This window comes from Mus caroli, chromosome 7 (genome assembly GCF_900094665.2).
Source record: "Mus caroli chromosome 7, CAROLI_EIJ_v1.1, whole genome shotgun sequence".
NCBI classification, from domain to species: Eukaryota; Metazoa; Chordata; class Mammalia; order Rodentia; family Muridae; genus Mus; species Mus caroli.
In genome coordinates, this window is record NC_034576.1 from 94,725,250 (window position 1) to 94,744,329 (window position 19,080).

Sequence of the window (19,080 nt, forward strand, 5' to 3'; positions counted from 1 at the left end):
AACAACAATATGAACTAACCAGTACCCCCCAGAGCTCGTGTCTCTAGCTGCATATGTATCAGAAGATGGCCTAGTCAGCCATCAGTGAAAAGAGAGGCCCATTCGTCGTGCAAACGTTATATACCTCAGTACAGGGGAACGCCAGGGCCAAGAAGTGGGAGTGGGTAGATGGGGGAGTGGGTAGGGGAGTGTGTGTGTGGACTTTTGGGATAGCATTGGAAATGTAAATGAAATAAATACCTAATTAAAAAAAAGAATGCATCACAAAACAAAACATATTTTTATTATACATTGTCTGTTCTAATAGCTTTTAATTACATGAAGAAATGCATCATATTTACTTTGGAGCCTTCCCTTTCTTCTTTCTGATAATCCTAAAAACAGTCATGATCTTAGTATTGATACTTTCTCACAATTATTTATATTTTAGTAATTTTTTAATCTTTCAAAGAAAATTAAATGTATATATTCCTTTGATTTCTGTAACAATCCTTGAAGAATGGTAATTGTCGTTTATAATTTATAAGGGAGAAAACCAAAAGTTTGGTGATTGCAATTAATTTCCTCAAATTCATGAAGTAAATAATTAATTAAATGGAGATTTAGTGCTATTCTTCCTTTAGTATTATGTTGTCTTAATTGATGTATTGCTTGTAGTGTTAATAGAGCCAAGGACTATTTCTTTACTCTTTGGGTACACTTTTATACTCAGCACCCTTCCTTTGCTTTTCCATCCAGCTCACATCCCCTGCCTAGGCTAGCAATCTAGGTACCTCTCCTCTGCTCTTCCCTCTGATCACTGTCATCTCATCACAGAAACTAGGTTCCTACATTCAATATTAAAACTACACATGAATTCTACCAAAATGTCATTTCTGGTTATATGTGTATGTAGAACAAAAATGGACAAAGTAAAGAAAAATGGACAAACTAAATCTGGAGAAAGGAAGAAAGATAGGAGCAAAATAGGAACATACACAAAGAAATGGGAGGACTAGGGAAGGCTGACAGAGGTTGGGAGATGTCACACCTCTGACTAAGACAAGAGTCTACTACCCAGTGAAGACCTATTACTTAGAGTTCTCAACCTGTGGGTCAAACAACCCTTTCACAGGCATCATCTAAGACCATCAGAAAACAGAGGTATTTACATTACAATTTCCAACAGTAGCAAGATGGCAGTTATAAAGTAGCAAAAACATGATTTTATGGTTGGGCAACAGCATACGACAATGAACTCTATTAAAGGATCACAACATTAGGAAGGTTTGGAACCACTTATTTATACAAATCAATGAATTAGGTATCTAATCAGAATTGTGACAGGAATTGAGTCAATGAAAATTTTATGGTCCTAATAAACTATTAGAAAGTCAGTCCAGGCGCTCCCTTCATATAAAATTATAAACACATTCTAATTAGTCATACAGATTATGTATAAATTATGCTCATGAACTAGTAGAGGACTCAAATGTGACAAATGGACAGATGTCAGTGGCACAGCCATAGAATTATGGATATGTTCAGAAGAGAAATAATCACTAATGATTACAACTGTTGACATATTTTATGTTAGATATACAAACCCAATTCATTTAGTTCTTTTCCAAACTCTATGGCAAATGCTATTATCAAACCTATTTTAGAGAAGAGGTATCTTTTATTGAGCAACACCATAGTGAGTATAGAGTTAAATATCACAGAGCTAGAATGTTGACAAGGAAGTCTAACTCTGGATTGTGTGCTATACCTAAGCTCTGTGTTTCTTCAGATAGATGGAAACAATGAACCTCAATCCTAGCCAGCCAGCCAGACAGCCAGTAAGTGATGGAAGCCACCCAAGACCAACCAACAGGGTTCCTCTACATGGCCCAGAAGTACACTTGAGTCAATTCCATCCCTCAGTATTATGCCTTACTCCCACTCAGAAACCACAAGGACTGTCTTAGTCCTTAGAACATCATATACATACATACATACATAATACATACATACGTACATTCATACATAGTCCATACATACTATATATATATATGATGAAAATTATGAGTATCTAAAATTTATAGCTCATTATTTAATATCTTAGAAAATAGAAGTGCATTGGGCATGCTGCAAATGCTACTTGAGAGAATTTCTTCCAATTGAGAATTTTCTGCTTGGCCATACTTAGGCAGCATGGAAATAAAAGATAATTTGAATCAGCCATCCTTAGAAGTTCTTTCATGTTCTAGTTAATCTTTCTGCAATGCCTTCATTAAGATGAGAGTCTCTTAGCCTGTCATGTGATTACTTTCTTCATGCTGCTTAAGAGAGTGGTCCACAAGGCTAACAGTAGCAAGAGAGCATATTCACTATTGATTTTGAAAAGCACTCTTTTATGTCTACTGCCCATAAAGCCCTAACCATTCCTTTCATATTTAATATGATATGAGATTTTAAAGGCATAAGACTAAAGCGTCATTGGGTACCATGGTGAGGCTCTGTGGATTTTGGCCTTGCAAGCAGTGCTTGGTGTATATTATTATGCAGAGAATATTATAACAAGATGTAATTGAGAGCTAGGGAAGAAGAGAAGCAAGTTACTCAGAAAAGGCTAAAAATCTGAGCAATGGTGGAAAAATGATGCTCAGTGATAAGAACTGAATGGGACCAGACCTAGGTTCAAATTTGAGACTTACTGTCCTAGTTTACTTTTCTATTCCTATGATAAAACACTTGGCCAAAAGCAACTTGATGAAGAAAGTGTTTGTTTGAATTACATGCAACAACACATCATGGAGGGAAGCTAAGACAGGAAGAAGTGGACAGGAAGCAGGGACTGAACCAGATGCCATAAGGGAACCCTACTTACTGGTTTGCTCCCTGTGGCTTTCTCAGATTTCTCAGAGTGCTTTAGTATACAACCTAGGACATCTGCCAAGGTGTGGCGTATTGCACAATGGACTAAGCTCTCTACATCAGTCATCATTGTTAATCATACCGCAACTATGCTCACAAGTCACTAAGATAGAGCCAATTCCTCAAGTTGCCTCTTCTAGTGACTATAGCTATACCAAACTAATAGGAATGAACCCTCAATTTTACCATTAAAAATGGTAGCTTTTAAAATTATGTGTATATGTGAGTATCTGTGATGAGTTTGTGTGTTCATATGAATATGTATACACACACACACACACACACACACACATATATATATATGAAATGATACTCACTTTAGCAGTTAATTTGAAGGAGTTGGCATTTACTAGATGAGAAAGGTAAAAGGAAATATATCCATATTCCATATCTATATGGAATTAGTTTTAAAAGGATGAGAATTCTAAAGCAAAGTTGGGAGACTTGTAAAAGAGAAGCTATCATTTGTATAAGAGCCAAAATGTGAATGGGATTCATTAACTCCTAAGAACTGGAATGGGGCTATGCATTGACATGCAGATGGGCAATTGACCCAGAATACTGGTTATAGGCGAAGCTAGTCCATACAAAGCACAGAAGGTGATGATGAAGTGGAGAATGCCCTGGAGGGAAAGGATACTCACTTTAGCAGCTAATTTGATGGAGTTGGCATTTACTAGATGGGAAAGGTAAAAGAGAAACATTTGATGGGACAGGGAGAAAACAAGGTGGCATTTGGAGTGAAGTCTGAGAGGTGTGTGAGATATCTAACCAGTGATAAACAGCATATATCAGATATCTTGTTCAAGTAAAAAATCTGGGCCAAGGATATGAGCAAAATAAGAAAAGGGACCATAAATGTGAGTTTAGAGAAGAAAAGCATCAGGAAAGAGAAATAATTGCCAATTACATGTTCCTTGAATACAGATTATTATTTTTAATTTCAATGATGTTGTTTTATTAGTTCTTTAAGAATTTTGTAGAACTATTTTAATCATCTTCACCCCTTACCACAACTGCTCCAAAATCAGCCACCCTTCCCTACCCACCAAATTTTGTAATTTGTTTCTTTCTCTTCCTCCTCCTCTTCCTCCTCCTCTTCTTCTTCCTCTTCTTTTGAGAATCCCTCAAGTTTAATCTGTGCTTCTCAAATATTGTTGGGTATGAAGCTCTCAAAAAGGCGGTGGTAGACTTATCAGGGACTACAGTCTTATAGAAAATTGACTCTGCCTCTCTCTGCAGTTATCAATTGTCATTTGATCGGGGTAGACTTCATGGACATCTCCCTTCTTTTGTTGTTTAGTCTGGAGGTGCAGTGGAAAGTTTTTAGGTAGAAAAATTATCATTTTATGATTATAATAATATTAACAATACCAATATAACACTGATATAAATTATGATAGTACTACAGAACAATCAGAAATGTTAATAGTCTCAAGACAGTTTTCCCTCTTCCTGGAGAGTTCCAGCTTCTATGTCACTTGAAGTTCCGTATTGCAGGACATAGCTTTTCTAAATTTAATGACACTGGGAAGTGCTTAGTTAATAAGAAGACAGGATTACTGAATATTAAAATGTGTTTGTATATTCATATATTATGTCTGCAAGATATTTGAGTTGTGCGGTCTGATGCTTTACTTTTGTAGGTGAATAATTAAAGATTGTCAAGGTAAAACAAAACTGGCCCAATAGAGATACACCATGTTTCAGAGGAAAGGTGCCGTCCCTCTGCTTCAGTTTGTCCATACCTTGGTCTCTCCTTCCTACTGGAAGGCCATTGTTTCCTAAATCTTCTCTGTAAGAGAAAAGTTAAATTACAAGATTATAGTGTGAAATGATAAAAAAAAAAAAACTTGGCACTTAGGATTAAAAACTCAGGAGTGTGAGGCTTTCTAATGGTTCTGGGAACTTTTAAAGAAAAATTTATAAATAGCTTCAGCAAGGTACAACTTGATAAGTTTTGACATATGCAAGCACTTATTCAAGATAGTGATCTGATCCATCGCCCCCCTCTCAAAGTTTCTTCTTTCCCCTTTACAATCTCTAATGCAACTTCCTCACATACCTCCCTAACCCTAAGCCCAGGCAACTACTGTTCCCTATTCTGTTGCCCCTGTTTGAGAATTTTATGTAAAGAGCTTCATTCACCATTAGATTATTTTTGAGATATCACCATTTTGTTGAATATATTAGTAGTTCACTCTTTCTTATTGACCAGTAGTAATCCATTGTGTGAGTATGATACAAATCACTTATCGATAACTTTTGGTGATGCTATTCATTTCAGAGGTTTTAAAAACAACATAGCCATAAATATTTGTAAAAGTGTGATTTCTCATATGCCTTTAGTTCTCTTGGGTAATTGCTTTCAAAGAATCAAATGCTTACCTTATACAGTAGGGTTATATGTAATTTTTCAGATGAGCACTAAACTATTCTAAGGGTTGTACCCTATGCAGTCTCACAATATATTACAATTCCAAACTTCTATGTCTTCAATTAACATACTCTACCATTAAATATTTCACTAGGTGCATCACAGGGCTTCGTTATTGCTTTAATTGCTGTTTACATAATAATTTATTCTCTGGATCACCTCCCTAGGCTTATTTGATAATTATTTATCTATAAGGTTGAATTACCCATTTAGATCTTCATTTTCTAATTTTACTATTTTCTTTTTATTCAGATCTTGTGTTTTGAGTTTCTCTGTCTGTTATAGACATGCCCATCATCAAATACACGACTTCAAGTATCTTCCCACATTCAATGGACTGTCTGTGTTTCTTTCTTTCCCTCCTTTATTGAAACTTATTTTTCTCTCACATAATATTTCCTGATCACAATTTCCTCTCCCTCTGCTCCCCCAGCCTGTCTGTACCTTCTCTCCCCTCCAGATCCATTCCCTTTCTGTCTCTCACTAGATTAAAAACAGGCTTCTAAAATATAATAATAAAGCATAACAAAATAAAATATAATAAGATAAAACACAAACTATCAAATGATCACATGGAAATGGGACAAGATAAACAAGAAGAAGGAATAAGGATAAGAGTCCAAGAGAAGGCATATGAGACAGAGCCCTGCCCATCTTCTCATCTGTACACTCAGGGAGGCATAACATATAGGCTGAGGACCCCTGCAGACACATCTGTACACTCAGGGAGGCATAACATATAGGCTGAGGACCCCTGCAGACACATGCAGGCTCTGTGAGTTCATATGAGCTTTGCCCATGTTAACTTAGAGGAATTCATTTTCTTGATGTCCTCCATACTCTCTCCCTCTAATATCCTCTTGTCTCATTCTCTGTGGGGTTCCATGAGCTCTGTGGGGAGAAGGACTGCCAGAGACATCCTATTTAGGGCTGAGTGTTCAAAGGTCTCTCATTCTCTGCAATGATAGGCTATGGGTCTGGTTTTCTTCTCAACTGTTGCAGGAGGAGTCTCTGATGATGGCTAAGGAAGGCACTGATCTATAAGTGTAGCAGAATATCATTAGAAGTTATTTTATCACTACATTTTGTTGTTGATATTTAGACTGACAGTGTGTTTCTTTTATTCTATTTTCAAATAACAGTTAACTTTTAATTTAACCATGTTTTTTCAGTTTGTTTTTTCTTCATGGAGTGTGCTTTGAATATTATACCCAATCCAGGATCCTGATAATTTTATTTTACAGTTTCTTTTGGACACTATTTACAATTTGCATCCATGTATATAATCCATTTGAAAGAAGATATGTAGAATAAAGTTTGCTCTTTTGCATATTGGATAACACATATTTCAAACATCATTATGTGAAAAAGATTTTCCTTTTCTCCATTGAATGGCCCTGTGCCTTTGTTGAAGATCTGCTGTCTACAGAGCTGTATATCTACCTTAATGTTATTCCCAAACCGTTTTGTTTAGTTTCTCTTCAAAAATTAAGAAATTAGGTTTTTGTCATTGTCGTTGTTCAGTTTTCATTTTCTTTCTTGAAGGTGTCTTGTTACTTTTGAGATTTGAGTTAGGATTGCATTTGATCTATGAGTCAGTTTTCAATCCATTGCATCAGTACAAAAATACAACTTTGAAATTTATTCTTTAAGAACTCGACTATGACTTAATGGAATAGTCCTTGCCTGACATGGGCAAGAGCTTACATTCAGTCCTTAGTATGTGCACATATACACATTTATAATACATCCTTATAGTTTTCAGTGCATATAGCTTATGAATCTTTTACATATCTTTGTATGACAGTTTTTGATCATGATGAAAACATTTTTTATCTCATTTTTCTACCCATAGTGAATAGAATACAGTTTATCTTTGTATGATAAGTTTATATCTCGCAAGCTTATTAAGATTGCTTAAACCTTTAAGTAGCTTCCCTTCAGACTTCCTGGGATTTTCTGAATACATGTTTATATAATCTGCAAGCAAAGACACTTTTAGTCTCTAATTTCATTCCTTTTTCTTACTTTGCTGCATTAGCTAGAACCTTCCAGGCAATGTTGATGAGAAGTGGTGAGAGGAATATTCTCTTTTTTTAATAAAATATTTATTCATTTTATTTATTTATTTATTTTGCATCCTGACCACAGCTTTCCCTCTTTCTTCTCCTCACCACATTCTCTACCCCCAACATCCCCCAAACCCCCACCTCTCCCATCTCCTATTCCCCCATCCCCATCCCACTCCCATCCACTCCTCTGCTTCTCATCAGAATAGGGTCAGTCTCCATGGATATCAACCATCAATGCCACATCAAGTTTCAGTAAGACCAGGCTCCTGATTCTCTATAAAGGCTAGACAATGCAACTTACTAGGGGAAGGGGTCCCAAAGGGAGGCAACAGAGACAGAAACAGCTCCTGCTCCCACTGTTAGGAGTCCCACAAGATGATCAAGCTATACAAATATAACTTAACGCAGAAGACCTAAGTTAGTCCCATGAAAGCTCCCTGGTTGGTTGTTCAGTTTCTATTAGCTCCTATGAGCCAATTTAGTTGATTCTGTAGATTTTCTTGTGATGTCCTTGATATCTCTGACCCCTGCAGTCCTTCTTCCTCCTCTTCCACGGGATTCACCAAGCTCTGCCTACTGTTTGGCTATAGGTTTCTGCTTCTGTTTCCATCAGTTGATGGGTGACAAGTTTATATGTCCTCTCTCATGACAGTTGGGCTAGATGCTAATCTATGAGTGTAACATTAGCAATCATCTCATTAACTTTAGTCTTTCTTTCTTTCTTCTCTCTCTCTCTCTCTCTCTCTCTCTCTCTCTCTCTCTCTCTCTCTCTCTCTCTCTCTCTCTTTCTTTCTCTTTTCATGTTCTGTTCTCTGGCTTATTAAGCCCCTGGCTTCTGGTTCTCTGGGCAATGTCAGTCATTGAATATTTTGGGCAAATTGTAGGCAGGGCAAACTGTAGGTCAAAGGTTTTGTGGTTAGGTTGAGAAGAAACATTCATGTCCTTTTCTCTTTTTTTTAAGTCATGAATAGCTATTAAAATTGTAAAGAGCCGGGTATGGTGAACCACGCCTTTAATCTCAGCACTCAGGAGGCACAGGCAGGAGGATTTCTGAGTTCAAGGCCAGCCTGGTCTACAAAGTGAGTTCCAGGACACTCAGGGCTATTCAGAGAAACCCTGTCTCAAAAAACAAAACAAACAAAGAGTTGTAAAGTATTCTGTCTGAATTTTCATGGTGATGAGCTGCCATTTGTATTTTTCCTTTTTAAAAAAAATAGTGAAATGAATTATGTGCTCATTTTCTGCTGTTAAACCATATTTATTCTGCCAGTTTAAACAGCTGTTTGCTCTTCATACATTGCCTTTTTCATAAATTGTTGAGTTAAATTTGCTGAAGTTTTATTTTAAATTTTGCAACAGTATCTGTGATGAATTTTCTGTAGTATCTCCATCAGGATTGGTATCGGAATAATGTCAGCTTCAAAAATTTAGTTTGAAGATATTTTTTTTCTGTCATTGTGTGAGAGTTTGTATATAGTTGTTATTACTTCTATAAGTGTTTGGTAGAATTCATCAGTTAGACTTTGATGGGTTTTTTGTTGGAATATTTTCAGTTTTAAGTTCATATCTTCAGTCAAAATATAATCTGGCTATTATATATAAATATAATAAACCTAAATATATAAAACCTAATTATATTAGGTTTTATATTTATATTTTATATTTTTTGAATGTGCCTTGGTAGTTACATATCTTAAAGGTTTTTTTTTTTTTTTCTATTTTGCCTAGGGTATTGACTTCATGGGGGCTTTTTTAAAGTCTGTGTAATCCTCAGAGATCCCCATTCCTGCCATATTGAGTTCAGCAATTTATTTCTTTTTTCTTTTTTAATCCTACACCCATTTAGTAGAGGATTGTCAATTTTATTGATGTTCTCAAATAATGGCTTTTGAATTCATTAGGTTTTCTCCAATTTGTGCTATAATGCTAAAGTGATTTCTATCTATTTTCTGTTTTTTCTCAATAATGTATTCACTTTACATTCTAATCACAGCTCCCCTCTGTCCTCTCCTCCCAGTTCCATACTTACAAATCCCTTCCCTCACTACCCTCTTCCCTTCTCTTCAAAGTGTACACCCCTCCCTGGGACATCTAGTTCCAGCAGAACTAAGCATACCATCCTCCCAACTGAGGCCCAACCAAGCAGTCCAGTTAGGGAAAGGAGATCCAATGGCATGCAACAGAGCCAAAGACAGCACCCACTCCAATTATTAGAGGACCCACATAAAGACCAAGCTGCACATCTGCCACAAATGTGTAGGGGTCTAGATATAGCCCCTGCATGCTCTCTGGTTGGTGGTTCAGTCTCTGTGAATTCCCTTGGGTCCAGGTTGGTTGATTCTGTAGCTCTTCTTGTGGTATTCTTGACACGCCCCCCCCCTTCTGCTCATTCAGTTCTAACCCTCATTCTTCCATAGGACTCCACAAGCTCCACCTAATGTTTGGCTGTGGGTCTCTGCATCTCTTTCTATCTCTACTATTTAATGATACTCTTCTATGCTTGCAGACAGAAACCTATCATAACTCTTTCCTGGGATGTTTCATCCAATAGTGGATGGTTTATTTACCTATGTAATTTGGTTTCATTCACTTTATTTTCTGGTAGTTCAACATACAAGTTAAAGTAACTAATTTAAAATCATCTTTTCAAATATGGGCATGAATAAAAGGTATGCTGTCTACATTATTACTTTATCATCCAATGGACATTGCTATCCTTATTTGCATTAATTTAAAAATGCATTCTAATTTTCTTTTTGGACCAATGAGTTATTTAGAATTGTGGGGTTTTATTCCAAATATTTGAGAGTTTTAATGTATTATTCACATACTGACTTCTTATTTGATTCATTATAGTCAAGGAATATACTTTCTATGATATGAATCATATTTTATTTATTAAAAATTGGTTTCCAGGACTACAGATACAATTTCATGCTTAAGAATACTTAAAAAACAAAGTGAGTGGCAGAGTTCATATCCCAGCACCTAAGTAAAAGCTGTTCAGAGTCTTGTGAATGGTGGAAACCACAGCACTGAGGGAGACAGAGATAAGAGGATCCATAGGGATTGTTGGCTGCCAAGATCACTCCAAAATATAAGTTCCAAGATCAATGATAACATGCTTCAGAGAAAAAATTCATATAGTGTTTAAGGAGGAAAAATAATACCATCATATGACCTCTGTGACCTTCTGGCCATGGCCCACTGGTAAATACACACACACACACACACACACACACACACACACACACACACACACACACACACACACACACCAGGAAAAGTTTTTCACAATATATCCATTCTTGGAAAACAACACAATATTTGAAAATAATATGTGAAGAACAGAACTGAATTTGAATAGAATAGCAAAAGTTATTTTTGTATGAACTGCTCTACATTACAGTGAGCTACATTAGCTCAAATGAATGGTTGATTTTCTCTAGGTCTTCCAGGTTTTCTGTCTACTTGCCATTCAGAGAAAGGACTGGTATCTATGACTGTAATAATTGACTTCTTAACTTCGGCTTTCTACTTTTTCTCTTCATAAAACCCATGTTACCCTTTCAATACAAGTACACAGGACTACAACTAGCTCCCCCTCCTTGACGTGTAGAGATACCATCTGTAAGAAGGTGATGAATAAGAAGCACCTCTTTCTTTCTCCTGAAGTTCATTGCTATTTGCCATTTTGTGTCCTTCCTTGGAATCTAGTTAACCAGAAAGCCTAGTCTAGTTTAGGTTGTTTTAGTTGAGAAAATTAATCTAGGTCCTATTATTTCATTTTTACTACAGGTACAGTTGGCATGGATATAGTAAAACCACTCACCCTCAGAAAGTCCTTAAATGCACACCTCTTTGTACATGCTACAGTACATTGGGCAGCAATAATTGAGATTAGTGAATTATTTGAAAACAGAAACACAAAGTTGGGAGGATGCATTTTGGAGGATATGAGGGGGTTTGGAAGATGAAAATGGAGATAGTCACTACCATATTTAGTTGTATACATGCATGACATCTAAGCAAAATAGCTTTGCCTCCAGTCCAAATCTGGATGTGTGGTCCTCAGTGCTGTGACTTCCTTAATGATGCCATATTCCTTCTAATAAATAGTGCTACTTCCTTCCTACCCTGCACCATTTTACCCCCTTCTGTTGTCCCGTTCCCCAACCTATATTTGCATATTCATTTCTTAATCAACTTCAAGTTCTAGTCAAGTGTGGAATTTTCATCAGTCCATCCTGATGTCCCCATAGAAGTTGTATTTAGTTTTTCGTTGTTATGAGCTTAATTTATGATACCTATTCTAATCCCTTGGACATTTTAGACTTGTCTCAGTTTGTACAATCTGTTATTCTTCCTATTGCATTATTCTTAAGAATAGACTCAACCTTTCTTATGTTCATTTGTTCAAAGAATTATCATAAAATTATTGCACATAGAAAATGCTTCAGGGATCCACCCCATAATCAGCTTCCAAATGCTGACACCATTGCATACACTAGCAAGATTTTGCTGAAAGGTCCTAGATATAGCTGTCTCTTGTGAGACTATGCCGGGGCCTAGCAAACACAGAAGTGGATGCTCACAGTCAGCTATTGGATGGATCACAGGGCTCCCAATGAGGAGGTAGAGAAAGTATCCAAGGAGCTAAAGGGATCTGCAACCCTATAAGTGGAACAACATTCTGAACTGACCAGTACCCCGGAGCTCTTGATATAGCTGCATATGTATCAAAAGATGGCCTAGTCGGCCATCACTGGAAAGAGAGGCCCATTGGACTTGCAAACTTTATATGCCCCAGTACAGGGGAACGCCAGGGCCAAAAATGGGAATGGGTGGGTAGGGAAGTGGGGGGGGAGGGTATGGGGGACTTTTGGGAGAGCATTGGAAATGTAATTGAGGAAAATACGTAATAAAAAAAAAGAAAATGCTTCATGTGGTTATAAAATAAGTGAGTAAATGAGTTAGTAGATATTTGAAGAATATTTTTATGTTTACTTCTTACAGATAGACTGAGAATTATCAATTTTTTAAAAATATTAAGAAAAATGGGACCTTTTAGGAGTTTCTGGTCAAAGTATGGGTAAGATCTCCTGAGCAAAGGGCAAGAATTTGACACAGAAATTGCTCTCTGAAAAATGATATTGTTTTGCTCAAGGAAATTAAGAAAAGATAGGTTAGAATTATGGAAGATGATGTTAAAAACAAAAGCACTTATTTTACAGTTACTTCCTGAGAAACTCAGAACATTTACTAGTGAGAGAATATTTTCGGGAAGTTGTGGGCTGGCCGGCCGACCATGCATGAAGAGGCAGCATGTGGCTGGGGCAGATGGGAGTGGATAAGGGCAGGAATAAAAGCAGAGGAGGGACTGTGGGTGTGAGCTGAACAGAACACCATGAATGAGAAAAAGAAAAGCTTGGTTGACTTGATATTGAGAAACAAACTGTCTGATGGCAATAGCCTTATGGTGTAGACTCACAATACTGAAGAAAAACAATCTTCCTACCAATTAGCCCAGGTAGAATGTCCTGAAAAGCTTGTATCCCCAGTTTCTTCAATTAAAAGTCAAAGCCCACAAAGTAAACGAGATAAGAAGTATTGGGGCATCCGTTTAGGGGACTTTTGTACTACAAGGTCAGCAGTATGAACAAATGTGCCATCACCAGAGTACAAAGGCAGAAAAACTAGGTAACCCAAATCATGCAGGTCTTCCAAAAATAACCAGATAGTAATAATACGGCAGAAATCTTTCATTTGTGCCATCAGGCTACCCTCTATACTCACACCTTGCCTTACACCATTTGGGATCTTGAGGTCAATTGAACATACAGTGTAATCAGTGTGTTATGTATTTTCCTCCCCTTGCCTTTCCCTCTCACAGTGAATCAACAAATGTTGTCATTGTTGGCTGTGAACCTAGCTGTGAGCATCTGCGTTCCTTACGTCTCGCTACCACTCAGCATTTCCTTCAATATGCTTTCCCCCTACCTCAGAGATCCCTAGAATACTGTAGGGACTGTAGCAGGCTTCTGTCTTTGGTGAAAGAAAAATCAGAATATAATATATCTTGAGAGTCTATTCATATTTCATTTAGTGATGGTACTAGTGTTTTTTTCCTTGTTGAGTTACACAAACATATTTCTTTGGAATTAAGACATTCTACCTCTGTGCACACCACCTATGAGTCCCAAGAATATACAAAGTCATGGCTGTCCTTACATTATCTCTGTGAATGCCATCTAAAACAGGAATTAAATGTGACTGCTTCCCTATGCATAAGCAGTACAAAGTTCTCCTAACTACTTTTAAATTCTAACATATACAGCTCGCATGATTTGATTAACGTAAGCTTTCTGACTTGTCTTTAGGATAAAGTCTTAAGCAACTTGTGGTATAGTAAGGTGATGATATACATGCTACACCAGAATTAGATCTATGTCTTAAGTGAAAGCTGGAGCTAGTTAAAGACGGTGTGCATGCCTTTCTCACATAGCTGACAGGTGCAGGTGCCTGCCTGTATACCTAATATATGTGTATGTTACCCACTTGCTGCCGATTTACAATTTTTCACTCTAATTCTACCTCCGTGGCCTGCTACACAAAGCTTGTGGCAGAAGCACTTTTCACCACTTTCTTCCTCCTACTTCCTTCCCCCCACACACTTATGGTATGTGCAGTTTTGCCAGACCCATATGAAGACAGGGGAACACTGATGCGATTGCTTCTTGCTTTTTACGAGTGTGGGAATCAAAATACTTCCCAATGAAAACATCTGCCTTTGTGCAAGTCACGCCCAGTTATCCCCCCAAAGAAATGTTCTGATTAACTTTTTTTAAAGTCTTAAGATAGCAGTTTGTGTAGCCGATCTAATTAAGAAGTTTATGTAACAGATCTGCAGGTTTTTTTTTCCTTCTTCAACTGGGTTCTTTGAGCTCAGTTTGAATGTTACCGACTTTCGATATGCAACGGCCAAGTGCTTCCCGAGCTGAGAATTATCAGCTTCTGTGGGATACAATTGCTTCTTTAAAACAATGTGAAGAAGCTATGCAACATGCGTTCATTCCGGTAAGGAAAATGCTTTATTTACTTAAGGATTCTTTTATTCATCTCGTTAGTTCTTGACACATTGGAAAAAAAGATTTTCTGTATATTTAAAGATGTGTCATCTTTATAGTTAAATCTCTATAATTCTTGTAGTTCTTGCTCCAGATAAATGTATGTCTGTTCTTGTTTGCTTTGTATGAATTCTGATTTCTTAATATGACCAAATATTGATTAGTGACAAAGAGTAATAGTGATCCAAATTAATACCATGAGGACAGTGGTTTCTAATAGTGGCACACACTAAAGATGAAATGTAATACTGATATTCCTCATACCAATATTTGTAGTTACCTGCAGTGTATAGTTTCTGGTATCCAAAAAGTAGCTTCAATAACTTTGTCAGATGGTTTTTATAGACAGATGAAAAGGTCTTGTATTAGCTTTGTGTCTTGTGCTGATTTAAATAATCTCCAGATTACAGGCTTTCTTAAGAAGTATAATCATTTCTTCAATAGTGATACTCTACTCACATATCTGTGAAGAAGTCTGACAGAACCTATAAATATACAAAATGACTCCATAAATGAGGCTTTCTTGTTCCATGTTGTAGAAACAACTGCTCTTACAGTTTATCCAAGTAGGGGATGAGGGAGGCCACTGATAGGTTGAGGTGACTTGAGCAGTATGTGGAAGAAGCTAAAGTACTTAGAATACTAAAGTAGTTGAGTCTTTTTAAAAATGTGTTTTTAAAGCTTTCAGGTAACAAATGAAGAATGATGGAAAAGTCTTCAAAATTAATCCTTATTAAAAATCATTACAAACTTCCTCCAAGAAAATATACTACTTGTGGCATAGAAACTCAAGAGATATGCTTCCTTCAGCAATTGAAAAGTCCAAATATTCTTTAAAGTTCAGATTACTCTCAAAGATCTCATATTGCACATAATCATAATTTTCTCTGCATTTTAGAAATCATCTAGATATTTCAAAGACTTCCTGCTGTATTTGAGTTGCTTCTAACTGAATTCTGTGCTCTTGTTGGATGACTAAAGGCCAATCTTGAATATCAACAGCATAATACACAGTTTCTGTAAGGAATTTTTAAAATGGGTATTTGGAAACTCTCAGGGTCATATGAAGTTACAATGATTCTGATTTGAACTGGAACACATATATTAAGTTTGTTTCTATCTTTGTCAAACTCTTCTTTCTTTCTTTTATCAATAAGAGTTCTATATTCCCCAAGAACATTCAGTATTTACTCTTTAAGCAATTAAAATAATTTCTTAGAAATAATTGCTTCCCCCATTCACGGATGCTAATAAAAATCTCTAATTAATTGTCAAAAGTATTTAAGTATTTTATTCTTTGTCTTTCTGAAATTTTGTAATTTTTTCAAGGAGAAGCTACTGGCAAATATCCAATGTTTCAAAATATTCTGATTATTAAATATGTATCATCACAGTTTTTGAAAAAAATAAGACAGTATAGCTAATGTTAAAAGAACAAGTGAGGGTAATGCTCTTTGAATTGAGCCTCAATTCAGTTTAATGAGTTTATTTTGGACCTTAGAAAAATGACTCTGATACCACCTACATGTAATCTATAGCCTTGTGATTTGTATTTTATATACTTGTATGTGCTTTTATACACAGACATGTAAATTTGCTTACACACATATACACATATACAATTACATATGGCATTTCAATTTAGTGATAGCCTTCACTGTTTAGAATATTTCAAATATTGTGCTGGTGCTGTCATATTAAAGAAATGACAGAGTGTTTGCCTCAGTTAATTGCCCCCTATAAAAATAATCCTAATACTCCACTGTGTAAATGTACCATATTTTCTGTATCCATTATTCAATTGAGGGGCATCTGGGTTGTTTCCAGCTTCTAGCTATTATAAATAAGGCTGCTAAGAACATAGTGGAGCATGTGTCCTTGTTATATGTTGGAGCATCTTTTGGGTATATGCCCAGGAGTTGTATATTCTAGATTTTCATGTAAAACTATTTCCAATTTTCTGAGGAACCGCCAGATTGTTTTCCAAAGTGGTTTTACCAGCTTGCAATCCCACCAGCAATGGAGGAATGTTCCTCTTTCTCCACATCCTTGCCAGCATCTGGTGTTGCCTGAATTTTATCTTAGCCATTCTGTTTGGTGTAAGGTGAAATCTCAGGGTCATTTTGATTCTATGCTTGCTGACAGGAGCCTGGTATAGCTGTCCTCTGAGAGGCTCTGCCAGCACCTGACTAATACAGATGCAAATACTCACAATCAACCATCAAACTGAGCCCAGAGACCCCAATGGAAGAGTTAGGGGAAGGACCAAAGGAGCTTAAGTGGATTGCAACTCCATAGGAAAAACAACAATATCAACTAACAGGACCACCCAGGGCTCCCAGGGACTAAACCACCAACAAAAGAGTAAACATGAATGGGTCCACGACTCCAGCTGCATATGTAGCAGAGGATGTCCTTATCTGGCATCAACAGAAAGGGAAGCCCTTGGTCCTGTGGAGGCTCTATGACCCAGTGTAGGGGGATGCCAAAGAGGTGATGAGGGAGTGGGTGGGTGCATGGGTGGGTGGAGGAACACCTCTTAGAGGCAAAGCAGAAAGTGGACTGGATTGGGGGTTGCAGAGGGGAGACTGGAAAGGGGTGAACATTTGAAATGTAAATAAATAAAGTAAACAATAAAATGTTAATAAAAATAATCCTAATAATTTTAAAAGTAAAAATTTCAAAATCAATTATATATAGTAGTTTATATAGTATATACAATATATACTATATTATTATATAAGAATTATATAATATATATATATATAATATATCAGTGGTGCTGATTTTAGAAAATCTGGCTTGAACAGTTCCAAAGCAGTTAAAAGCTCTCTTCTGCATGCACTGTGAGAGTATGTATTCCAAGGAAATGATCAGAATGGTCTGGAACTTACATGCTCTGGATCATTTCTTATACATATGGGAGACCTAAATCAATACAATTCTGTAAACCAGTTCTGTAAACTCTGATGTACAATCTAAAACTATATTGGTAGTCTATTTCCAGGTGATAACCCTCTAACCATACATCCTAACATTGAACATAGTGGCAATAAACGTGTAACCCATACTGTACCATATAACTCAAAGGAGTTTGCAGGGAGGAAGGAAACCAAACTGTGACACTCTTCAATTCCAAGATTTGATTCACAAATCTGATCATGCCCTGTAGTGATGAGATAGAAATCAACTCAGGACTTTTAGGTTCATCTGTTCGACCCAACTGCCCTGAGCTCAAAATAACAACAAAGATTTTCCCATGTCTTTTAGTATTAAGTGCTTGGCTCATGTAAGTTAATAGATATTGGATGTAGGGATGAGTAAACATCCTTCATGAAATCTTAGGAACTCAATCTACCATAGTGCTTTGGGGTATCTTCTGGTATCTCTGGGCGTTAGAGAAATCTGAGAGTTTTACATTTTATTAAAATGGTTATATATGTTTGTAAAATGGCTGAAAGTTAGTAGTCCTTTTTCATAAAGACATATGTTTATTTATTTATCAGTGTGTTGAGCTCATTCCTGTGTTCTGGAGACCTTGTTATCTAACTGCTAGCCACTATTATCCTCCCAAGATAAGGGCACAAAGAGAAATCTCTATTTTTTGAGGCACCATCACTTCATCAGAGACTTCATGACCTCTTGACTCAATGGTGCTTACTGTCTCTGCCCTCAGTATTGTTTTCCTATATGTTGATAGTCAACATTGTGGGATTTAGTAAACTCATTCACTCGGGGATTCCATATGCTATTAGTGCAATCCATCTTCCCATCTTGCTAATAGGCACTAGGCTTCTGTCAATAAAAGACCGGGTGCAATAGTATTCATTCACCCTCTTCAATAGCATTAGTTCTCAGTTCAGGTTCCTCAGCTGGCTTACCTCATTGTTCCACCTGTCCCAGTACCCTAACATTAAATTTAAAGTGCCTCAAATGGCTTTCTGTGTGGACAAACAGAGAACCTTGTTACACTTGCCAGCAAGTGAAGCAGAGAAGAGAGAAGCAGAGATAAAATGTGGATGAAAAGAAAAGAACAAAGCTGGCGTAAAGATGAACAAATCAACTGAGAATACCATGCCTCGGTGTGAGAGTCTGTCATTCCAGAAGTGACTCACATCCTTCCTCCCTACCTTCCCACAAGCCTGACATCACACGGCACTCCTTTTCTTTCTTTAGAAAGCCTGATGAACAGTGAGTAGGGACTCAAGTAAACTGCTCTGTGAGATGACACTGCCTTCATTACTCCCATGTTACAAAGTCAGTGGGACTAGGTTCCTTGTCAACAGCAAATAGCCAGTAAAACCAGGAGTCCTGGCCTCCTAATAACCCACTTGATTTTATCCTTAGCCTGTTCTTTTTCCTTCCTTCCTTCCTTCCATCCTTCCTTCCTTCCTTCCTTCCTTCCTTCCTTCCTTCCTTCCTTCCTTCCTTCCTTCTTTCCTTCCCTCCCTCTTTCCTTCCTCCCTCCTCCCTCCCTTCTTTTTTCTTTCTTCCTTCCTTCATCCCTCCCTGTTCTTTCTTTCTTTCTTTCTTTCTTTCTTTCTTT

General features: G+C 37.0%; 1 protein-coding gene across 6 annotated transcripts in view; it reads left to right on the plus strand.

Annotated features, from left to right (window-relative positions):
- The window catches only part of Dlg2 (discs large MAGUK scaffold protein 2), a 1,891,758-nt gene that overhangs the window by 1,182,976 nt on the left and 689,702 nt on the right, over positions 1 to 19,080 (plus strand). The window contains exon 1 of one of the 6 annotated variants that reach the window (XM_029479405.1): positions 14,115 to 14,484. The exons of 4 other annotated variants lie outside the window; for them this stretch is intronic. In XM_029479405.1, the coding sequence (XP_029335265.1) occupies positions 14,362 to 14,484 (123 nt within the window). In that variant the 5' untranslated portion in view covers positions 14,115 to 14,361. Of the gene's footprint in view, positions 1 to 14,114; positions 14,485 to 19,080 lie in introns of those variants that run through there. One more of the 6 variants, XM_029479406.1, reaches the window with a different exon arrangement.